The sequence below is a fragment of the Aethalodelphis obliquidens genome, unplaced genomic scaffold, assembly GCF_003676395.1.
Source record: "Aethalodelphis obliquidens isolate GAN/ISIS:26980383/991018 unplaced genomic scaffold, ASM367639v1 scaffold14, whole genome shotgun sequence".
Classification (NCBI taxonomy): Eukaryota; Metazoa; Chordata; class Mammalia; order Artiodactyla; family Delphinidae; genus Aethalodelphis; species Aethalodelphis obliquidens.
The window spans coordinates 33,860,022-33,887,680 of record NW_020837958.1 but is presented as its reverse complement, the minus strand read 5'-3'; the positions used below and the strand labels follow the sequence as shown (position 1 = coordinate 33,887,680).

Genomic DNA, 27,659 nt, shown 5'->3' with positions numbered 1-27,659 from the left:
CCGAAATCCTGCTTCAAGTCAGGGCCACCTGAGATGACTTCCATCTCCAGAGGAGAGTGGCCAAAACTGGTAAAGGGAGGTTCCTTGCAGACGTCAACCTCCAAGTGCTGCTTCCCTGAGCAGAGGCCCCAGGAGGACAGGGCTTCTGTGGGTGTCAAGTGCAGTCCCTGACTTACTAGAAACCTGTATGGATGACTCCTTCCCAAGGAGGCAGGAGATCCTCTGCAAATTTTCTGATCACTTGCCTTCTGATCCCATCACCTTTCACTCTGGATCCCACTACAGTGTAAGCTCCTTGAGGTTTCTCTGTCTGACGCTTTACTGGGTACCTGGCACACACTTGGTGCTCAATAAATATTTATTGGATGAATAAACTAATGAAGCCTACCTAGCAACCAGTTGGATGTATTTTTTTCCTTCTAGTTACCTCTTGTCCTGTGTATAAGGCGCTGAGCACACTTTGGCCCTCTCTCAGCCAGATGACAAGGTGGTCAGATTACCAAGAAAGGAGATAAAATAAGGGCCCAGCCAGAGGTGATGGAAGGGAGGGTAGGGAAGAATTTGGGACACCCACTTTCTGGTCCAGGAATGAAGCCAATGAGCATAGCATCAGGGTTAGAACTTGGCAAAGTCAAGAATACAAAGAGCAGGGCTTCCCTGGTGGCGCAGTTGTTGAGAGTCTGCCTGCCGATGCAGGGGACACGGGTTCGTGCCCCGGTCCGGGAGGATCCCGCATGCCGCGGAGCAGCTGGGCCCGTGAGCCATGGCCGCTGGGCCTGCGCGTCCGGAGCCTGTGCTCCGCAGCGGGAGAGGCCACAGTGGTGAGAGGCCCGCACAACACAAAAAAAAAGAAAAGAAAAGAAAAGAATAGTGCAGAATCCAAGGATGCCCCCAGGGGCAGAAATCCCCAAGGGCAAACAGGAGGTAAAAGTAGGAAAGGCACAGGAGCTGGGACTGAAGCAAGGTACACCTGGCATGATTCTTCTAGAGACTGTCCTTAGCATGAGGCTTCCTCTCCAGATGCTCCCTGTACCCCTACCCACCTTGCTCTAAATCCCAACATTTGCCATAGCTGAGGTTTCACTCTATGCCTTGATAACAGCTTTGAGGTTCACTAAAACAATTCTTCCACTTCCTGAACCAGATAAGCCAATCAGCTCCATGCTGTACACTGATAAAGCAGGCCCCATCCCCAGTAGAATGACACAAACGGACACCTCAAGGCAGTGAAACACAGTGACGGTTACAAGCACAAATTCTATTGCCAGACTGCCTGAATTCAAATCCCAGTTCTGCCACTAGTGACCTTGGGCAGATTACATAATCTCTCTGCGCCTCAGTTTCCTCTTGTGTAAAATGGAAACTAATAATAATACTATAAAATAGTAAGAAATACGTATATTGATCTCTGCCCCCAGTTCCTGACAATATTTATTATTAGTCTTAGACTAATAATACTGTGAAATAGTAAGAAATACATATATTGATCTCTGCCTCCAGTTCCTGACAATATTTATTTAGTCTTTGATCCATAGCCCCTAAATCCTTTGTAATTTACTGAGTGAAAGGAGTGTCTGACACAGAGGTCCCAAATCCTTTAGAATTTCCTGGGTGATCGGAGTATCTCTTTTTTTCTCAAAACAGATAATTTTTTACTGAATTGTAGTTGATTTACAATGTTGTGTTAGTTTCAGGTATACAGTAAAGTGATTCAATTATACGTATATGTATATATCTATTCTTTTTCAGATTGTTTTCCATTATAGGTTACTATAAGACATTGAATATAGTTCCCTGTGCTATACAGTAGGCCCTTGTTGTTTATCTATTTTATATATAGTCGTGTGTATCTGTTAATCCTAAACTCCTAATTTATCCCTCCCCCCTCCTTCCCCTTTGGTAACCATACGTTTGTTTTCTATGTCTGTGAACCTATTTCTGTTTTATAAATAACTTTGTTTTTTTTTTAGATTTCACATACAAGTGATACCATATGATATCTGTCTTTCTCTGACTTATTTCACTTAGTATGATAATCTCTAGGTCCATCCATGTTGCTTCAAATGGCATTACTTCATTCATATATATGTGTGTGTAGAGATATATATATACACACCACATCTTCTTTATCCATTCATCTGTCGATGGACATTTAGATTGCTTCCATTACTTGACTACCGTAAACAGTGCTGCTATGAACATCAGGATGCATGTATCTTTTTGAATTAGAGTTTTCATCTTTTCCACATGTATGCCCAGGAGTGGGACTGCTGGGTCATATGGTAGTTCTATTTTTAGTTTTTTAAGGAACCTCCATACTGTTCTCCATAGTGGCTGCACCAATTTACATTCCCAACAGTAGTGTAGGAGGGTTCCCTTTTCTCCACACCCTCTCCAGCATTTATTATTTGTAGACTTTTTTTTTTTTTTTTTTTTTTTGCAGTACATGGGCCTCTCACTGTTGTGGCCTCTCCCGTTGCGGAGCACAGGCTCCGGACGTGCAGGCTCAGCAGCCATGGCTCATGGGCCCAGCCGCTCCACGGCATGTGGGATCCTCCCAGACCGGGGCACGAACCCGTGTCCCCTGCACCAGCAGGCGGACTCTCAATCACTGCGCCACCAGGGAAGCCCTATTTGTAGACTTTTTGATGATGGCCATTCTGACTGGTGTGAGGTGCTACCTCATTATAGTTTTGATTTGCATTTCTCTAATAATTAGCTATGTTGAGCATCTATCCTGTGCCTGTTGGCCATCTGCATGTCTTCTTCGGAGAAATGTCTATTTAGGCCTTCTGCCCAGGTAGGAGTATCTTTTGATCTAATGAGGAAGATTCTTGGCAGGCTCCTGAATGAGGGCTGGTCACCAGAAAGACCAAGCCATGATTAGAAGTTTGGAACTTTCCGTCCTACCCCCCCATTCTCTGGAGAGAGGGGAGAGGCTGGAAAATGAGTTAATAATCAATCATGCCTACGTAATGATGCCTCCATAAAAATCCTGAAAATATGGAATTCAGAGAGCATCCAGGTTGGTGAGCACATCCACATATTGGGAGGGTGATGCACCCCCAACTCCGCAGGGACAGAAGCTCCTGAGCTCGGGACACTTCCAGACCTCACCCTATGTCTCTCTTCATGCGGCTCTCTTCCCATGGAGCCCCTCACAGGGCAAAAGTCACATACCTTGCAACAGTTAACAGAGCCCTTCTCTGCAATTCTTAACCTGGGCTGTGCATGGCAATCACCTGAGAGCTCTAAACAACATGGGCACTGAGTTCCACCTCTGGAAACTCTTGCCCAATTGGTCTAGGGTAGAGCCTGGTATCAGGATTATTTTAAAACTCCCAGAGGAGTTGAATGTGTAGCCAAGTTTGAGAACTACCAACCCCCCACCCCGACTTGATCTGCTTCCTGTTGCCCCTGTGATCTCATCTCCAACTACTGCCTTCTAGTTTGCTCTGTTCCAGCCACAGGGACCTCCTTCCTTTTCTTCAAACATGCCAGGCACATGTTGACCTCAGGAACTTTGCACATGCTGGTCCCTCTGTCCAGAAAGTTTTTCCCCTGAGTATCCACATGGTTCACTTCCTCATCTCCTCTAGGTCTTTGCTCAAATGTCACCTTCTTAGTGAGGCCTTCTCTGACCATCTCATTAAAAATTCAACCCCTCCTCCTATTCCAGGCTGTTCCAATCTCCCTCTTCCACCTTACATTTCCCCACAGTACTTACTACTACATTTCCCCACAGTACTTGCTACATAGGTGACTTTGCTTTGTTTATTATCTGTCCTCACCTAACTAGAATAGAACACAAGCTCCCTGAGGGTAAGGATTCCTGTCTGTTTTGTTCACTGCTCTATCTCTGGGTCTAGACTATTCTGGCACATAGTAAGTGCTCAATAAATATCCTTTAAATGAACAAATACTCTTCTCTCCCCTTGTAGATCCTCAGCTGCTCTTTCATCTCTAGAGCCCAGCCAAGTTCTCCTGGGCCAAGAAAAACCACACCCAACTAAATGGCATACATCAGGTGCTCAATAAATGTCTATGAAACCGAACTGAACTCTCCTTCCCAAAGAATATAGCCCCCAAGCCCAGCAGCAAGATCTTTCCTGAAAACTCCAGATATAAGCTCACTGTGGTTTGCAGCTTTTAAGAAAATTTTAAAAATAAGGGGAAAGTGGGGAAAAGAAGGTGTTGGTGGGGAGCTCACAAAAGTTAATGAGATTTTCTCAGCTACGGTACATGCCCACATTTTTAATAATTAGGAATTATTTTTAATAATTAGGAGTAATAAAAATTTTTTAATAATTTTTAATAATTAGGAGTAATAAAAATTTTTAATAATTAGGAGTAATAAAAATTTTTAATAATTAGGAGTAATAAATACACATTTTTAATAATTAGGAGTAATAAAAATTTTTAATAATTTTTAATTATTAGGAGTAATTTTTTAATAATTAGGAGTAATAAAAATTCTAACTGAACCTTAATAACATTTTTAATAATTAGGAGTAATAATTACTCCTAATTTTTAATAATTTTAATAATTAGGAGTAATAAAAATTTTTAATAATTAGGAGTAATAAAAATTCTAACATTTTTAATAATTTTTTAATAATTAGGAGTAATTTTTTAATAATTAGGAGTAATTTTTAATAATTAGGAGTAATAAAAATTCTAACTGAACCTTAAAGGAACATCTTCTGTAACGAAGAGAGAAGTCAAGACAGACTTCTCTGTTGGGTGTAATGACTTGTTAGCCTCAGAAGATGGATGTACTTTAAAAAACTAATTTACAGAAAAAAATAATTGTTCATAAAAATGCAATTGATTGGGCTAAAATGACTTATTAACAGGAATGCCAGATGATTCTCGTTCCCTTAAGGATTAAATTAGGTTATTAATCCTTCAAATTTCTAATGGAAGAAAGCCTTCCCCCTGCTTAGCAGATAGAGAAACTGAGGCTGGGGGAGTAGGGAGAGAGTGACTTGCCTGATGCAGGCCAAGTGGGCAGACCCTGGCTGAAGCTGGGAAGAGACCCAGGAGTCCAGACACCAAGTCCTAGCTCTGTCCCCAGCACTGTGGTGACCCCACCCCCCCACCTGCAGGTCAACAAGGGCCCGGCCACTGACTCTGCTCACCCACTGGGTCTGAGGTCAGGCAGGGGCCGGTCGAGGGGTAGGCGGTCACTGAGGTAGGCATTGTAGCCGTAGTACTGGAACTGCTTCAGGGCCACACGCCGGCCTTCGGGGCTGAGCTCCTGGCCCCAGTGTGCAAACAGAGAGGAGTCTGTGAAGGGCTCAGCCTCTGCCTCCTCAGGTTTGGCGGGGGCCTCTGGAGAAAGAAGGGATAAGGAGACAGCGAGTCAGAGCGCACCCCTGCATATGCCATGACAACCCCTTTCCCTTCCTCACCATTGCCTTGGGTAAAGCAATCTTAGCCCCAACTTTAGGGGTGGGGGAAGGGAGACTAGAATCTTCATGCTTCCGCAAACTCATTTATCCATCCATACATCCATTCACCCACCCAACAACCACTAGCGCAACGGATATAGAAATATACCCAACAGGGTCTGCTGGGAAGCCGATGGGCGTGATCCTGACGCCCCATGGCTTTAAGTTAGAACCTTCTCCTTTCCCAGTCTTCCTTCTCATCAGAGATGCCGGTCCCAGCCCGCGAATGGGACTTCTGCTTCTCTTTCCCCAGATCGTACCCCCATTCCCTGCCAGCTCTGAACCTGTCCCACATCCAGGTCCCCGAGCTGGGCATCTGCTCCCCTGCCCAGTTCTTGCCAGTCCACCTCTGTCTCCACTGTCTGGTCCTGCTGTGAGTTTCCTGGTCCGACCATACGACATTCACCTGGCTGCAAGGACCCTCGGCCAGACTGCCTCCTGCTGCCTCAGGCTCTGCCCACCAGGACAGGGAATCTTTGGCACAGGAGACAGCCATACCATCCCCAAACCTCCACGCACTCTGGGCACTGCTCATTGGACCCCTGGTAGACTTTGTGGGGGGCAGTGCTCACACCAGGTCAAGAAGAGCTCATCGTTTTCCTGGAAGCTTCCAAGAAAAATGGAAGAGGCATTATTACCTATAAGAGCAGAGGCTTGGATTCAAATAAATCCCTGCTCCACCATTCACTGGCTACACGACCACAAGCAAACACTCAACCTCTTGACGCCTTGATTTCCCCACCTGTAATGTGGGAATAATAATACCCACCCGCCACCCCCAAGATCTGTGAGGATTACATACAATCATGTATATAAGACACTTGTCTCAGAATAAGTGCACAACAAATGGTAATCAGGGTTGCTATAGCAAGAGGAGCCTGGAGGGTCATTTAAGTCCTTCTTTTATGGCGATAATGGGTAGGTCTTGCCAGGACATAGGCCGACAGGTCAAGACTATGGAATTCGTTCCCAGGGACGGGTAGTCAGGCCCACCATTCAAGGTCAGCAATCAGAAAAACTGGATAGACATGCCAAGGTCACTGGACGGCGCCTTCCATGCTCATAAACATGATGTAAAAGACAGAGTCAGGAGCCTGGAATGAGACAGGGACCAGGAGGAAGCAGAAGGGGGGTTATAGGAACAGGAGAGGCAGGCTTGGCACACTTGCCAAAGTCCCCTCAGCTGTCTGTATGGAGCCAGTAGGTGCATGCACACCTATGCCAGGTAACTTAAAGGTACAGGCCAAGACAGGCCAGGGGTTAGGCTTCCATGGTCTTCAAGGTTGGCGAGCTCAGAGCTGCAGACCACTTCCTCTTACCACCACTTCCTCCTGACGGACTCTTGGAAGAGCCAGTCTGGGAAGCAGAGGAGGCCTAGGAGTAAGAGGGGGACCCTTCCAGTACCTAGGAAGGGGTGCTTCAGGGGGAGGAAGCCCCCATCACTGGAGGTACACAGAGGGTGTCATGGACAGAATGGAGCTGTCGTAGCTCCCTGCAAATTAGAGAGCCGAAGATTCTGAAAGCAGAGCGAGCACGCCGATGCCAGAGACCTCAGTCAGAGAGATGCCGAAACTTCTGTAAATGGAGCTGGGACTCGCAGGCGCTGGATGAAAATGTGTATGCACCTCTCCTCTTCGGGGGCCATGTCCTTGGGACATACCCCAGACTGGAGATCCACGTAACTCCTGAGATAACTATCACGGCTAGCACTTGCTGAGTTTACCATGAGTCAGGCTCTACTCTAAGCATTTTTCACATGTCGACTCAACTCACCCTACCAGGTGGGAAGCGCTACTGTCTCCATTTTACAGGTAATGAAGGTGAGGCACAGAGAGGATGGGAAACTCGCCCCGGTTCACTCAGAAGGAAGTGCAGTAGCTGAGGTGCAATGTCAGGATGTCTGTCCCCCGAGGCAGAGTCCTAACCACGAAGCCGCACTGACTCTACAGAGCAAAGGGCTGGATAGAGGTGAATTCCAAAGACAAACATGACCTATCATCTCAGTTATCAATTTTCCTTAAAGATACAGAAGGAAACTCAGATATGTTAAACATATTAGGACGTAGTAAAGAGTAAAATGCAAACTACATGTGCATTTCTATGACAAAGCAAGAGCTTTTAGGACTGTGGTGCTACTCAAAGCACCTTCCTAGAACTCAGGCTGCCTTTGGCCCCCCAACTAGGTATGCTTGAAGGGTAACACGGGGCGCATCTGATCTTGAAGGTCCTTGTTATCTCTCAAAAGATGGATGACTCACTCATTTGGAATGGGGGGTAGTAATAATCTAAATCAGTGAATCAACTGAATCATATAATATTTAACAGAAATGGAGTTTTACTGCTCGCACATACCTATGGATATTACCAAGTAAAATGAGATCAGTTAATGAAAAAATTATAATTCACAATTAGGCCAGTGTTTCATAAAAATGGATTATAAACATATTCAAGTCCTGGGTTCCACCACGTGCTCCTGCCTTTTTTACTCAGTATGGGTACAAATGACAACAAACTTGAAAGCAGTGGGTCCTGAATAATGAGTCAGGGGCGTGACAATGGGAAGAGGTATATTTGTTGAATTTCTGCCTGAGCGGAGCACGGTGCTAGCTGATGTCCTTACCCAAGGTTATCTCTGTCATGCTCACAGGTGTGGACTCCATGAGAACAGGACGACCTCTGTCTTGTTCCCTGCTGTATCTTTGGCTCCCAGCACAGTAAGTGGCTCTTACAAGGGGCTCAGTGCATCATCTTAAAACAAATCAGTTAATAAGTACCCCATAGTGGTTAGTTATTAGACAAGAGGAAACCAAAGATGAAGATGTTAAATGACTAATCTGAGGTCACCCAGTTTGTCAAGGGCATTGAAGCTTTCCTCTGCATCAGGAGTGGGAAACTATGGTCTGAGGGCCAAATCTGGCCCACCATTTATTATGTAAATAAAGCTTTATTGGAACACATCACATTCACTTGCTTACCTGTTAGCTATAGCTGCTTTAGAGCTTACGAAGGCAGACCGGGTATGACAGAGACCATATGGCTTGCAAAGTGGAAAATATGTACTTTCTGGCCCTTTAAGAAAAAGTATACTGACCCCCTGCTCTACACCTTACATGTGACATCTCTTAGGTAAGGAGGCTTTGCCTCTGCTAATCCATTCATTTTGTTTCCTTACAAGCACTGGCTGTAGAGACAGAATCCATACTCCAGCTCGACCATTTGCCAGTTTAGTCTAGCTTATCTTCACTTTGGTTCCTCATCTGGAAAGTGGAATGGATACTAAAAGTACCTTCTTCATAGGCTATTGGAGTGTATTCAATGAGCTGGTCCATGTAAGGAGCTTAGCACAGTGCCTGGCACATAATAAATGTTAGCTCGGTGGCCATCAGCGGCTAAGGACCCACACAGCCTCACAGCCCACCGGGGTGCTCTTCCACTGACACTTCTTGAGTTCAGATTACAAACAGGAATGGCCTTGCCCTGAGGTCCCAGCTCTGGAAGATGCTGCTACTGTGTAGCCCCCAGATGAAGGGTTTCCATGTCTACAAAGAGTGGCCTCCCCTTAACCAGTCCTAGACCCAACTCCCCTCACTCTCCACTAAGAAAGCAGACCTACAAGGAGGACCATGTCTGACGTAGTTGAAGCTGTAAAGAGGCCCCAGGCAAGAGCCTTGGCTGGGTCCTCTGCAGGGGGCCAGGGGAGTCTGGACACATCTGGTGAGGGGCCAGACCCACGGATGTCTCTCATCTAGGGATGAGACCCGCCCCCCACCCCAGGAGCAGATGCAGGCTGTGGCCCCTGTTGGGGTTCAGTCCTACTCGGCCATGCCTGACCAACTGAGGGGGTGACCAGAGAGAGGTGTCTATGCAGGGGGCTGAGGGCGCCCAAGGGAAGAGGTCATTCATGGCGCAGATGAGCAGGGCACAGTGAACTCAGTCCGGCGGCTGAGCCAGTGTTTGGAGGATCCTTAGAACAGCACAGGGGCTGTGGTCCCAGCCCATTCTTCACCCAGCCCTAGTGCTTGTCTGCGTCCTAGGGAGAAGAGGCTGAGAGGGAACAGTGAAGGGTCATTTCACCAGACAGCCACACACGGGGCTCAAGCGGCACCTGTGTAACGCCCGGGCAGGAGAGCTATTCCTCTGCCTTCCCTGACTCACCACGAACAACCACGTGGTGTGAGCAGGAAGGGAGCCAGTGGGGCCTGAGGAAACCCATCAGCTGGAGAGACACTGCCATGCTATGCCCCTCTCTGCTCGGGACTTCCCATGGCCAACTGTCTCTCTCAGCCTCTGGACAGGTGGCTCTACAGAGCAGAAACTGGAGAACAAGAACCAGAGCTGTCAGGGCCCCAGCAGGCCTGGGACAGCCTGTGGATGGGGAAGGAAGAACAACAGTGCAGACTGTAAGTCTGAAAGGCCCTGGATTGGCCATGTGATTTGGAAATAGTTTATGAACCTACAAGCACGTATGCCAAAGTGCCACCTACTAACCATCACCAAAGGTACTGTCCAAAGTGGCACTCAAAAATGAGGTCCACTGAGGAGGGGACTACAGACTAATCTTGGGGGTTTGCTGCAAAACCTTTGCCCCTGGAGCTGATCCCCTCGTACACTGTACCCCAATTCCATTGCACTGGCCCTGCCAGGTGGTGAGGCCAGGCCATCGCAGTGGCCCTGTGATATAGGTTCTATCATTCCCATCATAGATGAGAGGAAACTGCAGGTCAGAGATGTAAAAGAACTTGACGTTGAAACCATACTCCTGACGGCAGCCCCGCCTCCATGTCATGGGCGAGATACACTGTCTGGCTTGAGGACTGGAGAAACTTCAGGTCCCGGGAGGCTGCTCCGTTGGCCTGCACTGGTTCACAGCAGTTGTTAAACCACTGAGATACCTTCACAGCGCTGGTAAACAGCTGCTTCCCAGAGTCCCTCCGGGTGGCCCTCTAACCCCAGCTGCTCTGGCCCTTTTCTTGGAATGATCCAGATCTTTCCACCAGCCAGCAACTGAAAGGTGTATGCCCGGCCCGCCCAGGAGCCCCGTTCATGCACATTGGTTAGCGTCTGTGTCTGGCTGGATAAGTACAATTTGACCATTACTTGCTCGAGCCCTTCCTCGGAGGCCCCTGTGAGAAAGAATAATGGGTTTCTGGAGACCTTTCACTCAGCTCATCCGTTCCCCATGTGAGTGCCTGGGCGTCACTGTGCATGACCTGTTTTCCAGAAAGTTCTGCCAGTGATCACAGAGGGCATCCAGGAAATGCCACAATATGGTCTCAGAGATACGCCCACAGTGCTTGACATGCAGCCCACTAATGAGAGCAGAGAATTACCGATTCAGGTCCTGACAGCTTCCATGCTAATTCACGGAGACAGGAGGGAAGTGGGGCAGGAAAGGAGCTTGCGAAGCTTTGAACAATTAACACACCCAAGGCCGCAGGGCTGAGCACCGAGCCCAGGCTCACCAGGCAGGCACGATGAGCACGTCTGGAGACCCAGCCAAGCCTGTGAGCCTCCCGGAGCCGCCGTGCTGAAAGCAGGAGGAGTACCTGCACGAGGGCAGATGTTTCAGAGAGCAGCCCGCACGGGGGCTCGCCCGGCTGCTTTCGCTCCAGAGTCTGGGCAGTGCTGAGACTGCACGATGGAGTGGAAAGAAAACGGGTTTGGGAGTGAAACAGACATTGTGATGCTGCCCAGTCCCACCCACTTCTGACCACCTGTCCTCTCTAGGACCACGCTCCTGGAGATCCCCATCTTTTGAAGCTGGGCCATTTTGTCAGCTCCTGTCATGCACTTCAGTGGAAACTCTGAGGTGCTGGTGGCTTTTTTGGAGGAGCTGCCGGAGAGGCTGTAGCCCAGACCTCTCCCAACGCAAAAACCCAGCACCTGGCTCTGCCCTTGGATTTTAGGTTGAATCCTAAAACAGCAACAGAAGGGGTTCCATTGCATGACTGTTGCTGGAGGTCAAAGTGATTTGGGGCTGGACAGCAGGACTGGCCAAGCTCTACCGAGGGGACAGACAGAGCCACCTAGGACGTGGCTCACATGGCTGAGGACCCTTAGCCCTCTGCCCACGCTGGACTGTGTACTCATTGGAAGTGGCAGCTCTGCTTCTGGTCCCTGTGTATGGGCGCCTTTAGGACTGTTACCCCAGGAAAGCAGTGGAGCCCTCTTGTTTCTTATGGTTTTTCTCGGTTTCCTATATGCCCCTCTTTCAGGCAGAGCTAAGAAGGCTTTGAGGGTGGCTGGGGAGGGGGGCCTCACTCTGCCCTGCAGCCAGTGCTATTCTGGTTTCTGAAGCTTTGGTGTTTGGTGGTGAGATCCAGAGCCCAGGAGCAGGGAGGTGGGAGGAAGCAGGACAGCCAGGCCGGTGTCCCAGGTTACTGCCTGCCATGTGCACCGGGGCCTTAGGTCTAAGTTCATCCGGGGGACAGGCACAGACTGTCCTGTCTCCTGGTCCGCCTCCAGGAGTGTCCTGGGGACCTCCTCTCACCCCACAACTGGGTCTGCTCTTCATTGTTTCTGGACAAGCTCCACAGCCCAGCCCTGCAAGTCTCCATTTCCTTTACTGTGAGACAGGAACAGACTGCCAGGCTGCTGGGGAGAGCCACTGTGAGTCAGCTTTTGGAAGGATGAAGGCTAAGCATTAAATAATGGAGCCAGCAGTGCTGAATATCCCAGGTAAGAATTCATAAAGGCTGTTGCCTTTCCTTCCATTCCTTTTATTTTTTTTAACAGCTTTATTGGGGTGCAATTTACATACCATAAAATTCGCCCTTTTCAAAAGTACAATTCAATGATTTTTAGAAAAGTTTTCTTCTGTTCTTGAGATGTCTTGTTGCATGCTTTATTTGGGGTTAAAAAGAAAAGGGCTAATTGAATATCCCGAAATGTACGTTTGTATCACCTGCCTGCTGGCTTCCCGCTGATGATAAGGGACCACTGTTCTCACTAAAGAGCCTGATGCCTGGGCCCCGCCAGCCCGAGAAGCCCAGGCAGCTGCGTCTGCAGAGCATCAAAGCCAGTTCATCGGAGCAGTGCTCGTGAGGCAGGATTCACACCACCACACAGGGGGTGGTTCACCCCAGCACAACAGCGGCTGGTCTCTGCTTGCCGTCGGTCGGCCGTGCCACTTCCACGGCCCAGGATGTGTGTCCACCTCCCTTCTCTTCCATCAGACCCCGGTCCAAAGTGGGGCCCCTCGGCCTGTCCCAGCCAGAGTGAGGCACCGAGAGCCTGTGGGAAGCAGGTGGTCCTGAGAGGCAGGAGGCCTCAGCCGACCCTCACCTCCAACCCTGGGCAAAACCCCATTTCCCAGTCTGTGAGAGAGACCCAGTGTTTGTGTTCCATTAGAGAGAAAAAGGAGGACTTGAGCACATCATCATGATGCTTTTCTTATACCTCGAAAAGCAAGACATTACGCCTCCCCTTGTACTTGGGCTCCTAAGGGGAAATTTTCAGATGTTTTATGTGCTAAGAGCCCTACTAGTAAAGAAGCGAAGTATTCTGTTGAGTTGAGGGTCTTCCCCCCTCTCTACTTCTAGGCGTGCATTAGGACACGAGCTGAAGGTCTTTTGCCAGCAGCCCCTACAATTAGGCTTTCTCTTCCCGAAAGAGAAAACTAAGAGAACTGCTAAGAGAAAGAAGTAGGATCTGGCAGGAAAGGGCTTGGAGATAATCGGAAGAAACGAGCTCTGACAGACAGCCTCAGGTCCCACGCCATTCAAATCGTCTGCATAACAACTTCATTCGTCTTGGCAAAGACAAATCCGGAAGACCTTCCTCTGGTACCTGAAGAGCACCGCGGGGAAAGAAAAGCAGCTTCCTCTGAATGCCTCCCTACCAGGCGGGGTCAGGCCTGCACGGCGAAGGGCAGCCTCCTGCAGGTGGTCTAAAGTCAGCTCTGCCCTTGACCGGCTATGTGACCTTTGTCAACCTCTCTGAACCTCAGCTCATCTATTTGATGAGGATAATAATACTTCTCACTCACCGCAAAGATTAGGTGAGTTGGTGGCATCAGTAAAGTGTTTAGCAAACTGTCAGACTCCTGGTAAGTGGAGTAGTTCCCTGTTGCTGCCGTAACAAACGACCACAAATTCAGTGACTTTCTTTATTATCTTGCAGTTCTGCAGGTCAAGGGTCTGACAGGGTCTCTCTGAGATAAAATCAAGGTACTGGCAGGTCTGTGTTCCTTTCTGGATGTTCTAGAGGAGAACTCTTGAATCCTCCTTTCCGGCTCCTAGAGGCCACCTGCTTTCCTTGGCCCATGACCCTCTTACTTCACGGTCAGTGCCAACAACAGTGGGTTAAGTCCTTCTCATGTGGCATCCGTCTGACCTCTTCTGATCTCCTCTGCCACTTTTAAGGACCCCATGATGACAACGGGCCCACCTGGATAATCCTGAACGCTCTCCCTGTTTTAAGGTCAACGGATTAACACCCATAATTCCATCTGCAACCTTAACTCCCCATTGCTATGTCAGGAAACGTATTCACAGGTTCCAGAGATTAGTATGTACAGATCTTTGTGAGGGGCACATTATTCTGCCTACCCCAGTAAGCGTTCCATCATTGTGGGGTTTGCTATTTATAAGGGCGCGATTCTAATGCTCTGCTCTCAGGGTTGGAATCCTAAGAGGCAAAGGAAAAACAGCTCACGTTTGTCGAGAGCTGACCATTCACCAGCTCTCAGCACAGTGGCTCTCTCCTCCCTGACACTGCGCTGGGACTGCACGAGGGGATACACCCAGGCAATCAGGGCAGGGCTGCCAGCCAGGTTCTACAAAGGAGCAGGTGCACACGAGGACAGCAGGTGGCCGTGAGCTGTGGAGGGGTCTCGTCCATGATCTTGAAGCCACCTTGGCCCTGCGTCCCTCATACACCAGCTACTGAACAACGCACGAGAGCCTGGATGGAGTGAGGCAGGTACTGCAGCAATCACCCTCCTGCCTCTCTGCTTCTTTCCCAGCAGCTCGGACTGAACTGTCCCCTTCTCACCGCTGGCCCTGCCTCTGCTGCTGTGCTTTGAATTGGTGTTGGCAGTTGGTTGCCCAAACTCTGGCTTTCCAAACTCCCTAAAGCTGCAGTTCTATTGTCTTGGGGGGGTGTTTCTCATCTGAGAATCTGAAAAATTACCCACTGGCACATACATAAAACAATCTGCATTCAATTTCATGGGAGTCATGAGAAGCAGTATGATATACCACAGAGATGGACAAACCTTTTCTGTAAAGGACCAGCAGTGAATATTTTAGGTTTGCAGGTCTCAGGGTCTTGGTTACAACTACTCAACTCTGCCATATCTCTGGAAAGCAGCCATAGATGATGTGTAAATGAGTGGGGGTGGCTTTGTTCCAAGAAGAGTATTTCTACAGCAGGCAGCAGGTCAGATTTGGCCCCTGGGCTGCAGTTTTCTGAACTCTGGTGTAGGGGTAGCACACGCTGTGGCTCCTGGCTACTGCATCTACTAGACGGCCAGGTCATAACTGCTCTGTGCCTCAGTTTCCTCACTAGTACATAGGAAAACAATACCTGCCTTGTTGGGTAGTAGAGAGGAATGGAGGAGTGAACTTGTGTCCACTCAGAACAGTGCCGGGCACCTTGTAAGCTGGGTGAAAGTGTTAGCTAGGATCTGCCTGCTGGTCAACAGCACCTCCCTCCAGGACACTGGCTGTGAATCAGCTCTCTGCCTCGTTCCATGACAGCCCACTCTGATTGCCCAGCTACTAGCCTCAACGTTGTACTAGACACAACGCTAGCCCACCTAATCCAGCCCCAGCCTGAAAGGACAAAGGTAGTTACGATCCTGGATGTTCAAGTCACTGTGAACAGGACCCTGGGCGTGGCTGGGACAGAGGACAGAGGAGTCAGGCACCCTGGCAGGGGCTGGCAAGGATGAGAAAAGGCTAGGACTCAGGAAGGGCGGCAGGTCCTAGCAAGAAACTGGAGAAGGAGTCAGGGGTCTAGGGAGAAGCACAGTCATTCCATTCTGGGCTGACATGGCAGGCAAGGAACAGGCATTCGTCCGACTCTGTGAGCTCACTCCAGATATTCTGTGATGGCCTCTCGCAGCCAGACACATCTCACACCTGCTCCCTTGCCAGCCTGGGACTACTGTGCCCTCTCCCCCCTGCACAGGGTGGGTTCTGGGCCTGGGTGTGGCTAAGCTCACAGCTGAGACAGCTGGGCAGGTAGGGATAGCCAGAGCTCAGCGTGTGCACACACACACTCATGGAAACAGAAATGGACTTGATTAGAAATTATGCAGAATGAAAGCTGCTAGTAAAGGTCCAAGTTTTTATGCTCTGAGCCAACCACATAAAGAACATGTGAAAAAGTCATTTTAGGGAGTGACAAATGTACGTACCTCCGGAACCAGGATTTATAGGTGCCATTATGTGCTACTTTCAAGCAACCCTTTAAACCTAGATTTCTGCCTAGGAGATATAATGAACTCTGAAGCACATACCATCTTTTTTTTTTTTCCTGAGAGCTGTCAGCCTGGAGCTGAGCACCCGGACTTCTAAATATACACTTCACCATTCACACATAAAACACTGTTTCCACACATCAATTTCTTGGAACGAACTAGCTGGTGACCCTGTTGATGTTAAAGTGGCATGCTCCTCCGGGCACAGATGCACAGATGGGAACAGCTGGGCTCGACAGTGAGAAAGAAATGTAGTCCTTTGCAGCACGGCAGCCGGCAACCCAGACCAACTTCAGACGCCTGCAACAGCTGCAGCTCTTAGGTGCCGGGACAGGCTACAGGAGAGTCCTTGCTTTGGGAAATCTACAGCCTGAGGTCAGCTGGGAAGAGTGTGTCCCTTCCTCTGTAATTTTACTCTACCCTTTTCCCTCCAGTCTCAGCCTCTCCAGGGAAGCCTGCCGGTTTCCAGTGTCTTTCTTCTGGTCTTAAAGGGACAGCCACGTGCTGTCTTGCAGTGGCTCCCAAACGTTAACAGGCATCAGACTTACCCAGAGGGCTTGTTCAATCAAGGATCATGCTGGGTCCCCCTCCCAGAGTTTCTGATTCAGCAGGAGGTCTAGGGTGAGGCCTGAGAATGTACATTTCTAACAAATTCCCAGGGGATGCTGAGGCTACTGGAGGGGCCTCACTCTGAGAAGCAGGCTGTAGAGGTGACTGGAACCACAGGCCTCCTTCTAGCCCTGGCTCTGCAGCTCATTCACTCTGTGAACGGGCAAGTCGCTTCCTCTCTTCAGGCCTCAGTTTTCTTCTGGGTAAACATAAGAGGGTGGGATGAAATGCTCTATAACAGCGGTCCCCAACCTTTTCGGCACCAGGGACCAGTGTCGTGGAAGACAATTTTTCCACGGACAGTGGAGGGGGTGGGGAGGTGTTGGTTCAGGAGGTAACATGAGCGATGGGGAGCGATGGGGGGCAGCAAATGAAGCTTCACTCGCTGGACCACCCGCCACTCCCCTCCTGCTGTACGGCCCGGTTCCTAACACGCAGCGGACCGCTACCGGTCCACAGCCCAGGGGTTGGGGACCCCTGCTCTATAAGACCCTTTCATGTTCTCAAATGTGATTCTAAGGCGGTTCAGCTCATACAGGAACTGGTGGTTTCCACTTAGGAACAGAATGTTCAATGGTACCCTTCAGCCTCTAGTTCAAATTTTTTATTTTTTAAATAAACAAACCAAGGTCCAGAGAGGTTAAATGACTCGCCCGAGGTCACACAGCTCGGTAGCTGCTGATTCTTGGACCAGAAAAGTAGACCAAGCCCCTGAATGCCCTCATTCCCTGCTCAGTGCGTTCTCCACCACCCATGAGGATTTCTGCAAAGCAGCTCTGGGGACAGACAACCTGCTTGATCGCCGAGTCTTTCCAGTACCTCTGAGGAAGCCAAACCCCAGAGCCCGAGCCTTGGACAAACCAGCAAATCCTCCCTCAGACACACCTCACCAAAACTGGTGCCCGGGTCTAGATCGGCAGAGGCACCTGCAACCTATATGTCAGGCTGGCAGGGAGGTGAGAGGTGCTCTGCAGGTGTGGAGGGAGAGGATATTAATCCCCAGATCCCAGGACTATTAACCAGGCTCCCAGAGGAGAGCAGAGTTCCTGTTTTGCTCAGTTATCACCAGCTGTATGCTCACACACACATAGTCACAGCAGCCCACAAAGGCTCGTCCGGAAAGCAGATTCCTCTAGTCCCAAGAGGCTGCTCACCGCATGGAGGCAGACCATTAAACAGGTGTCATTTCAAAGATGAGAGAAGAACACTTGTAAAAACGCCACTCTGGTTCAACAGCCACATCTGAATCTTTAAGTGCAGTTTACAGTGGAGAAGGGAGTAGTCGCAGCCAGGGCCTGGGGGGTCAGCTCACAGGCTCCCAGGTACCTGGGCTGTGGGCACCCCAGGGCCAAGCACCACCACTCCCAGGAGCTGTTGGCTCCCTGGACATCTTTTCATTGCTGTCCTCGGTCGTAAATCTCCCAGCCCAGGCAGCCACGGCTGTATTTCAGTGAGGGAAAGTGGATTTGTCCTTCGAGAAAAGTTAACAAACAGGCCCTCCCAACCCCAGGCTCCTGCAGGACCAGGAAAGGCTTTGAATCCACGTCAAAGAAGCCATCAAAGGAAACAGGCCATTTCAAACAAAATCCATTTCTCGAGCATGACGGTAAAAATATTTATCACATGAAAGACGTGAAAACCCTTATGATGTCTTAACGCTCCGTATTATGGATGCAGCATGTGTCCAGCGGAATGTGTGCAAAAAAACCGTCATGCCTGTGACTTTGAAAGAGGGAAAAATTAGTCCTTTCCATGTGGCAAATTCTTAATTTACCAACCCAGTTGTGCTGCATGGTCACCTGAGGCAAAGGAAGGAGGTGGGCCCGGCATTCAGCCAGACAAAATAAGCAAGGGCTTCAGACAAAGAAAGTCTACATGTCCGGGACACGGTGAATAGGGGGTCCCACACTTATCTATCTCTGTCAGCCAGGGCACTTGAAAAGCATCCACCCTCACGCCTCATGTACAAGGTCAGACAAGGCCACTTCAGTGTGTCTCAGGATTACCCACAGGGTCTGAACTTTCTTCAGGCACCTCCATAATCATGAGCATTTGCTGTTCAAATGGATTTTCAAAGTGCATGATAAAGCCTGTTCCTACTCCAGGAAAGGATGACGAGGGGGCAAGACAGACTTCCTGGGAGGCCCGAGTTTCTCAGGCTCAGATCTGAGGATGAAAGCTATGCTCCGAGACCTTAGGGCACTGAGGTTCTACCTCCATGCCATACCTCAAGGTTGGTGGGTGACCAGAGAGGGCACTGGGATGCACAGCCTCTCATGGATCCACGAGCATGTCCTTCTCTTCGGGAAGGAGATGCACCCAGTTCTAATGCCCTTTCCTCCGGATGGGTGGCTTAGAAGGAAGCTCCCTTGTGGGCCCTGGCACACTGAAAAAGACACATGGGCTTGCCCTACCTTTCTGGGTACCCACAGAGAGGTGGAAATTAAACCCTATGCATTTGGAGTTATAAATCAAAGTTAATTCACGTACTCAACAAATTGCATCAAGATGCAGCTGTGCAGAGGTAGCCTAGTCTGGAAGTGAAGTATCAGACCTCAGACACACTGCTGGAGTCTGGAACTTGGCTTCACTCCTCGCTAGCTGTGTGACACGGCACAAGTCACTTAACCTCTCTGTGCCTCAGTTTTCTAACATGGAAAAATGGGGATAATCATAATACCTCTTCCTTGTGGGGACTGAATACATTAATGTGGGGCTCTCACATTCTATGTGCTATATAATCACTGGTAATTGTTGCTGTAGCTATGGGCAGGTACTATGCTGGCTGCTGGGATAGAATTATGAGCAAACAGTGTGGAATTTATGAAGTGGTTACTCATTGCTTTCTCATCTTCCTCACCAGAGTCAGGTCCGCAGAGTCACTTAGAACACAAGCCTCCTCCATCCTCCCTAACAGGACGAGAGGACACAGAGCCCGCTGGTACCCTGGGGTGGGGTGCCTTGGGATGCCTGAGGAAGGCCGGCCTTGGCCTTCTGCTCCTCACCCCATTCCTGCTAAGGTCAGGAGAGGAAGGGAAGTCGGGGAAGCCACACGGGAGTGGGGGAGACCAGTGCCACGGTGTGAGGGCCTCTGTATCAAGACGGATCTTCCTGGCTGGGGAGTTGGGTGGGAGGTGGTGACGTTTCCTCCTGGGTCAGTCACACTGTGCAGACCTGGGCTAGGACACGGGGATTCCAACCCTATGGGGCTGCCTGCAGGAAACCCCAAGGATTCCTCATAGCATGGGTGCTGCTCTCTCCAGGTCGCCCTCTGCTCATGACCCAGTGGGATGGCACCTTCGCAGTAAAAACCAAGGCAGTCTGGAGGGTGAGGCTGACAGGTAGAGCTTGGGCAGGGTCCTGAGGGTGGCCTCTATGAACCAGAGACAACTGGAGGTGACAAGCTCCTCCATTGTTGGGGATCATGAAGGGAAGGTCCCCAGACCCCTCACACACCCACACCACTCGCCTTTTACAAGACACACCACGGTTAGCATCCTAGACCATGGACTTGGGCAAAGTCAGCCCCATGTGAACCTCCTCTCCTCCTGCCAGGCCCCAGGAGGAGGAATGGAATTGATGGACAGCGCGTGGGCTGTCTTGTGGGGAGGGGCTCACCCTGCCCAGATGTCCTGCCCCCTGAGCCCTTGTCTCCCTGCATACCTCACCAGCACACTGCCGAGCACGGCGGGTCAGAAAGTTCCCAGATGCAGACATGAGGCAAAGTCAGAGCCCAAAGGACCCGCAGGAACCATTCATCCAGACCAGTGCTCTGGGCCTTTTTTTGATTATAACCTACAGTAAGAACTACACTTACGTCTAGTACATGCATGCAAACATACATAAGGGAAACCACAACTTACAAAACAGTCTCTAGCCTTACCATATGTGACTAACTCTGGAATATTCTATTTTATGCTACAATATTTTGTTAAGAACGAATGCTGGTTGTGACCTAGGAAACTGATTCTATGACCTACTACTGGGTTGTGACCAGCACTTTGCAAAACAATGATCCAGAGCAATGGATTGCTACCTTTTATAAATCAACGCCTCCTTTTCATAAATGTTAAAAACCCCTACCCTCCTTTCATATTCTTTGAAATTTGAAAATAAATTAACTATCACAACTGAAAACAAATAAAAATAATGGCATTTTGGAATCCGCTTCTTCAAAGTATGCACGCCACCTAACCCTACTTTCCAAAGACTTTGATATGGACGACCCCATAGGAGAGAAGATGCCCCCCCCCAGTTGAAAATAACCTAGTTAAGAGTGGTTTTCAAGAGCGTCTGTGGAGCCCCCTTGGGGAAAATGGACCCTGTGCTGGGGGAAGGGGAGGGCTGAGGTCCCTCTTTCCCCCTCTACCATAGCTGCTTTGACTGAGTCTGTTTATATGTTAGGGTTTTGTATAGGAAACCCTTTAAAGAAAGGGTCATTGGCTAAAGAAAATGATTTGAACCCCAGAGACTAGTGAGTTCCTCTGTCTCATTTCCCTGGGGAGAGAAAGAGGCCAAGTCATTCATTCCATCAGAAAGATTCAGGGACTTGCTGAAGATGACACAGAGAGGCAAGGTTAGGGCAGAAGTGAGAGGGAGACAGGACAGAAGGTGAGACCTGGTCTATGGCCACACCACCCTGAACGTGCTCCAGCTCATCTAATCTTGGAAGTGGGACCTGGGCAGGGTATTCTTAGGTCTTCAAACAGTTTCAAAAAGACCCAACGATAAGGACATGCACAACGAAGGGACCCAATTCCTTGGCTTTGAGTTCGATTTCTAGAAGACTCAGCATGGAAAAATACTAAGTCAGAAGCCCTGCTTAACAGCTACGTGTGGCTTTGATAAATAAACGTGGGAAAATGAATTGATCATCTCTGAACAGGGGCAGTGTGTCTGGAGGAGAGCATCTTCTTAACCTAGGGTCCAGGAGGAGGGAACCTCTTGATGAAGAGAAGATAGAAGAGGGGGTGTGCATGTGCTCAGAGAGGGAGGACGGCGGGGGGAGGTGAAGAGGGTTCTGCTGGCTTTTCCACTAATACACAGAAGCCGACGCCAAGTGTCAAGCTCATGGCTCTGTGGCATCCACTACACCGGCTGCTGCTGCCCCAGGCTAAGTCATCCACCATTTGATAATCAGAACACCCCCAGAACTGGCTGGTTCCAGCTGCAGCTGTTACCCTCTGCTCCTTCAGAGGGGCTTTTCTGACCCAGAGCCAGGAGAGGCAACGTGATAGAGGCTCTTCTCTGGACTCCAGCAAAATCCTCTGAACACAGCAGCTGCTGCCATGCCTATCTGATGGCCGTCCAGAGGCATCAAAGGCAGCCACTCGGTGTTCTGGAGTGAGCCCAGGTCCAGACCATGTATGTCTCTTGAGGGTTGGAATCAGCCCAGAAGACACACCCACACACACTCATGCACCCACAGAGCACAGGCAGGCACTGTCCCTGAGGCTGTGGCTTACCCGAGTTCCCAACCCTGACTGCACATCAGTGCTAACTGGGGAGCAAAACAACAACAAAACTACAAATGCCCAGGCCTACACCAGACTGACCGATTCAAAATCTCTGCAGGTAGGGTCCAGGTATCTTTTTTGTTTCTTTCTTATTTTTTTTTTTTTTTTTGCGGTATGCGGGCCTCTCACTGCTGTGGCCTCTCCGGTTGCGGAGCACAGGCTCTGGACGCGCAGGCTCAGCGGCCATGGCTCACGGGCCCAGCCGCTCCGCGCCATGTGGGATCCTCCCGGACCGGGGCACGAACCCGTGTCCCCTGCATAGGCAGGCGGACTCTCAACCACTGTGCCACCAGGGAAGCCCTGTTTCGTTTTTTAACCTCTCCAGGTGATTCCAATACACAGCCAAGATTTAGAACCACTGGGTTGGGGAACAGTTTCCAAACTGCAGTGCGTACACAGAAGTCCACTTGGAAAGTCTGGGGACAATACAGATTCACCCCAAGATGGGCCATCCCCCAAGATTCTGGAGCAGAAGGTCTACAGGGTAATTATTAACAAGTCCTAAGAAATGAGCTCCTCCCTATCAACAGAACTTCATGTCAATTCAAACCATCGCACATCTCACATAACAAAGCAACCCTTAGTGTTTTATCCCCTGAACAAGTACTGTAATCCTTTTATATACCGTAAGTGTTTTATCGGACAAACACAATGCCTTCTCTCAGATGTAGCAATATGGTGTCATTACCCTCTTTCAAACAGCCTTTTGGAAATTTAATAACTGATGATGCCAAGGTCTATTTTCCTCATCTGAGCATCATGATGTCTCATTTTCCCGACCTGAGCATCAGAAGATTCCCCCTCCCCAGGGCAAATTGTGCAAGGCACTTGGATATACTCAGGTATAGAAAAGAAAGTCACTCAAGGCCCGGAGCTGTGATGGTCCCAGCCCCACTGGTGAGCTCCATCTTCCCTCCTGCCATGAAGTTCTCATAAACGGCTGAGTCTTGTTTTGAGATTCTGGGTCTTTTCTCTACACCACAAACTGTATTTATGACGCAGTGCTCCCCAGCACGCACGTTGAGAAACAGAGCCGCTGAGCCTGGGCTGCAGGGAGGTTGCCAGAGAGTAAAAGAGGCCAGGTTGGGGGTGGGAGGATCTCACAGGCTCTTCGTTGAACCCCCGCTTCCCTGTGTTTCCTGTTGGCAGGATTCTTGGAACTGGGGGCTTTTTCAAACAGCACCCCTAGAAATCAAAATGCTCCCCTCCGCTTCGAGAACACCAGCTTAGCCAGCAGTCACTGCAGAGGGGCTGCAGCAGATTCTGCAGGTGTTGGCGCTGGGAAAGGCTGGGAACCATGGCGGGAGGGATGCAAAGATGAGGCAGCCTCCCTGCCTCCAGTGACCTCACACGTAGGTATGAGATGGACAGGTAGACAGGTGTACTGCCTGTGTACCGCCATTCCACAAGGGGCTGGAGGGCTGGCTGGCTGGACAGATGGACGGTCATACCGACACAGGGTCATTCGGACCTACTGCTGCAGCCAGGGTTTGGTAGGGAGAGCGTGTTGGGCACAGCTGCTGCCTCTGGAGATGGGGCCGGCGGAATGCAGCACTCTACGTCACTGCCAATAAGCCAGCTCTGAGGGGACTAGTGTTTGGATCCCGGGAGCCAGGAAAGGCAGTCTGAGCTGTATAAACACAAAGGAGCCAGTCTGTTTTCTTGCCTCTGTGACTGTCGCAGATGGGGCAGCACTAATGAAGGTCCCAAACCACAGGCCCAGACTGTTCCCAGGGACTTCAGAGAGGGAGTGGATGAAAGGCATCCAGGCAGCTCTGCAAACCTGCCCCTCATTATAAGTGCTTCTGACACCTCATGGCACCGTATGGGCCTCACTGTTCCCATCTGCAGCTTCCCCTTCACCGGCAGCCCAGGCTTTTCCTCAGGAGCCCAGAGAGGCCCTCGGAGGCTGGCGAGGCAGCAGGAGCATCAGGGAACAGGCAGTCCTTCGCCTCAAGCATCCTCAGAGTCCTGACCCCACAGGCCACTCAGCCACCCTCAGCATCCACTTCGTGTGTGAGCACATCAAGCGCCGTATCTAACAGACCAGGGTTTGACTCCCGGCTCCGCCACTCGTACCCTCTGTGACCTCGAGCAAGTGCCTGAGTCTCCCTCAGCCCCTCAGTTTACTCGGCTGTGGAAAAGGGATGAAAAGAAAACCGACCTCCTCAGAGTTGGGAAGGGTACCCAAAACATTTCACAGAAAGCATTTACCACGCCTGGGACCTGGTAAGCAACCAGTCGATGTCAGCGAGCCGTAGCATTACCAAGGTCATTGCTGCCACATGGAGCAGTGGCAGTACAGGATACAGAAAAAAACCGAGGGCTGAGAAGCCAGATTCCCAAGCACAGGCCTCTGCCCTCTACCAGCCACACGAGACCTTGCACTCCGAACCTTTTAAACCTCAGCTTGGACCAGACAACAACTACCAACCCGACAACCAGAAATACTGTCTTTCCCATCTGCTTTTGTCTCTCAGGTTACCTTGGCCAATTGACAGGGACACCTGGAAGGGGATAATTTTGAAGTTGTGCCCAAGATGTTTCCCTGCCTCAGGAGGGCTCAGAGCCAGCCCTTATTCCACACTTGGCCCCAGCTGTCACTCTTATTGTGTCCCTGAGGCTATAGACCCTGGACCTCCAGGCTCAGGACCAAGTCCTCAGCCCCTGGTCCCCAGAGTGGAGACCCCAGGCACTAAGGTACACCCATGGTCCGTCTCTCTGTGCATGTTCCTATTGCTGGCGCAGAGGAAGTTATACTCTGTTGCACCCCACTTTTCTGGCCTGGCCCACAGATGGGAACTTTCACCTTCTCAGAAGATGGGAAGAAGCCTCCTACCCTTCTCCATGCATCTCACCTTCTCCTTAACATTAGGGTATGAGCTGGCTGGGTAAGTGACCACACTGTAGACCCCATTATTCCTTGGGTATGGCCTTGAGAACAGTGATGGGATGATTAGTCACTGGCAAAATGTTGACCTTTTGCTCTCTATATGACTCCTTTCTACTCCAGGGCTAGTTGAGATATTGGCAGAGACAAGGCGTTGACTGAAAGCTTGGTTAAGGCCGCACTAGCTGGGCCCCATGGCAGATTCTCAGACCCCTTCCTTCTTCCAGAGAGTGTCTTCCTACCACTGTGAGCCCTCTGGTTGGCCTGTAGCAGCATCTCCCCAAGGCCTGTCCCCACACCCGAAGACCAGGAAGGACTGCCAGGACCTGCGGCTGCCATGGTGTGTCCACGGCACATCCTCAGTCCCCAACCACCTGTGGCTCCAGGACACATTTTCCCTGTGTCCCAAGGACACTTTCCCCCTCCATATCCCCATCCTAAAAACCTTTGCCTGGGAATCAAATGTCCCTCCCAATAACTTTTTTTTTTTTTTTTTTTTTTTGGCCATACGCGGGCCTCTCACTGCTGTGGCCTCTCCCGTTGTGGAGCACAGGCTCAGCGGCCATGGCTCACGGGCCCAGCCGCTCCGCAGCATGTGGGATCTTCCCAGACCGGGGCACGAACCCGTGTCCCCTGCATCGGCAGGCGGACTCTCAACCACTGCGCCACCAGGGAAGCCCCCAATAACTTCTTGATTCCTCCCCATCCACACTCAGAAGCCCCTGCACATCAGTCATCACTCTCTCCTCTGTGTCTTCATCCCCTACCTTTCCTCTGGATCATTCTCCTGACATCATCCATGTGCCCCAGTCCCCCTCATCTAATAAAACCCTTCCTGGATCCCCTCACCCTCCCCTGTCATTTCCCCCTTTTCTTCAATTTCAGTCTTCTTGTAAGAGAAGTCTACACAGACTGCCTCTTCCTCGTGGATCCCTAGACTTGGTTCTGGACTCCTCTCATGGTTGCAGGGGTTCCCCGAGTGCAGGACTGTGTCCTCAAAACATGCCTTCATCCCCGGACATGGCCCAGGGCTTAGCACATGACAGATGAACAACAGATGTTTGATGAATGAATGAACGAACAAATGAACACCACTCGCATAAGCCCTACCATCCTGTGGGCTGCATTTTCTCATCCGTAAAGCAGTGAGGCAGGTAGGACCGGTCCAGCTCTGACATGGCATTTCTCTGGGACTTCCCTCTCCACGCCATCAAAACAGACAGGTGGTGACAGGCTGCTTATGATGGTGCCAGTGTCTGGGGTAGCAACATTAATCCCAGGAAGCTGTTTTTGCTCTGATTCCCTGGCTCTCTTTCAATACATCCCCTTTCCTTTCACTTTGTTGAGCATACCTGCCAGCTCTGCCATGAGATTTTGAGTTTACCTGAGATGATATTTATAACATCCACAGTATAGGACTTGGCACATGAAAGTAGAATCTTTGTGGAACCATACTAAGCAAGAAAACTGAGGCTCAGAGAAGTTCAGCAACCTACCTGGGGATACCCAGCAAGAGAATGAGGGAGGCAGCTTCCAGTCATGCTGGTCTCATTTTAGTTCTTTGGACCCCGCCCCCCTCCACAAATGAGATACTCTCAACCCACCTCTGAGACACAAAGGCCCAGAAAAATCCCTGGAACCATACAGGACATTATTGAATAAAATTAAATAGAACTCAATATTAAATAGAACTCAATACTGTCACTTAGTTGACTATCTCAGAACAAAATACTCTGAGGCAAGAAGAGCTTGCATGAGTGAAAATGTTATTTATTGAGCAATCTCAAACGCAAGCACTCTGGGCCCAGAATATGCTCTCATATAGAACTTACTTTATAAATACAAACCCAGTCTTATTCCAAGGTTTGAAATGAAAGATTTGCCTTTCAACGGAGAATCTACATTTCAACATATAGGTGTCTTGGTTATTCACCAGAGATTCAAGATCTGATTAATGCTATATATTCAGCATTTAGAAAGCCCAAGGAGCCCAGAAGGCTCATTTCAGGCCTAAAGGCGGCAGCATGCAAAGGTGCCTAGTGAAATGTGTGAGTGTCACTTGCAGCATCTTGGGTACCAGCTCTAAAGGAAGCCTCCGGGGACAGCAGCATCAGGGTCACCCTTTTACAAAGCTGAAGTGTGCAAGTGTGTAGTGAGAGAGAGGGACAGGTTCACTCCCAGGCGCTTGACTTTGTTATGCTAATTGCACACCTGTTACCTGTCAAGTGCAGGTGCTATGGCTACAACAGTGAACTTGTCAGGCAAGTCTGTCTCAAGGACCCTATATTCTTTTTTTTAACATCTTTATTGGAGTATAATTGCTTTACAATGGTGTGTTAGTTTCTGCTTTATAACAAAGTGAATCAGTTATACATATACATATATCCCCAAATCTCTTCCTTCTTGCATCTCCCTCCCTCCCACCCTCCCTATCCCACCCCTCTAGGTGGTCACAAAGCACCGAGCTGATCTCCCTGCGTTATGTGGCTGCTTCCCACTAGCTATCTATTTTACAATGGGTAGTGTATATATGTCCATGCCACTCTCTCACTTTGTCCCAGCTTACCCTTCCCCCTCCCCATGTCCTCAAGTCCATTCTCTAGTAGGTCTGCATCTTTATTCCCATCTTGCCCCTAGGTTCTTCATGACGATTTTTTTTTTTTTTAGATTCCATATATATGTGTTAGCATACAGTATTTGTTTTTCTCTTTCTGACTTACTTCACTCTGTATGACAGACTCTAAGTCCATCCACCTCACTACAAA

General features: G+C 49.7%; 1 protein-coding gene across 4 annotated transcripts in view; it reads right to left on the bottom strand.

The window, feature by feature from the left end:
* The window catches only part of GALNT18 (polypeptide N-acetylgalactosaminyltransferase 18), a 350,064-nt gene that overhangs the window by 178,490 nt on the left and 143,915 nt on the right, over positions 1-27,659 (bottom strand). For all 4 annotated transcript variants that reach the window (XM_027115378.1, XM_027115380.1, XM_027115379.1 and 1 more), the window contains exon 2: positions 5,142-5,334. In XM_027115378.1, the coding sequence (XP_026971179.1) occupies positions 5,142-5,334 (193 nt within the window). The remainder of the gene's footprint in view (positions 1-5,141; positions 5,335-27,659) is intronic.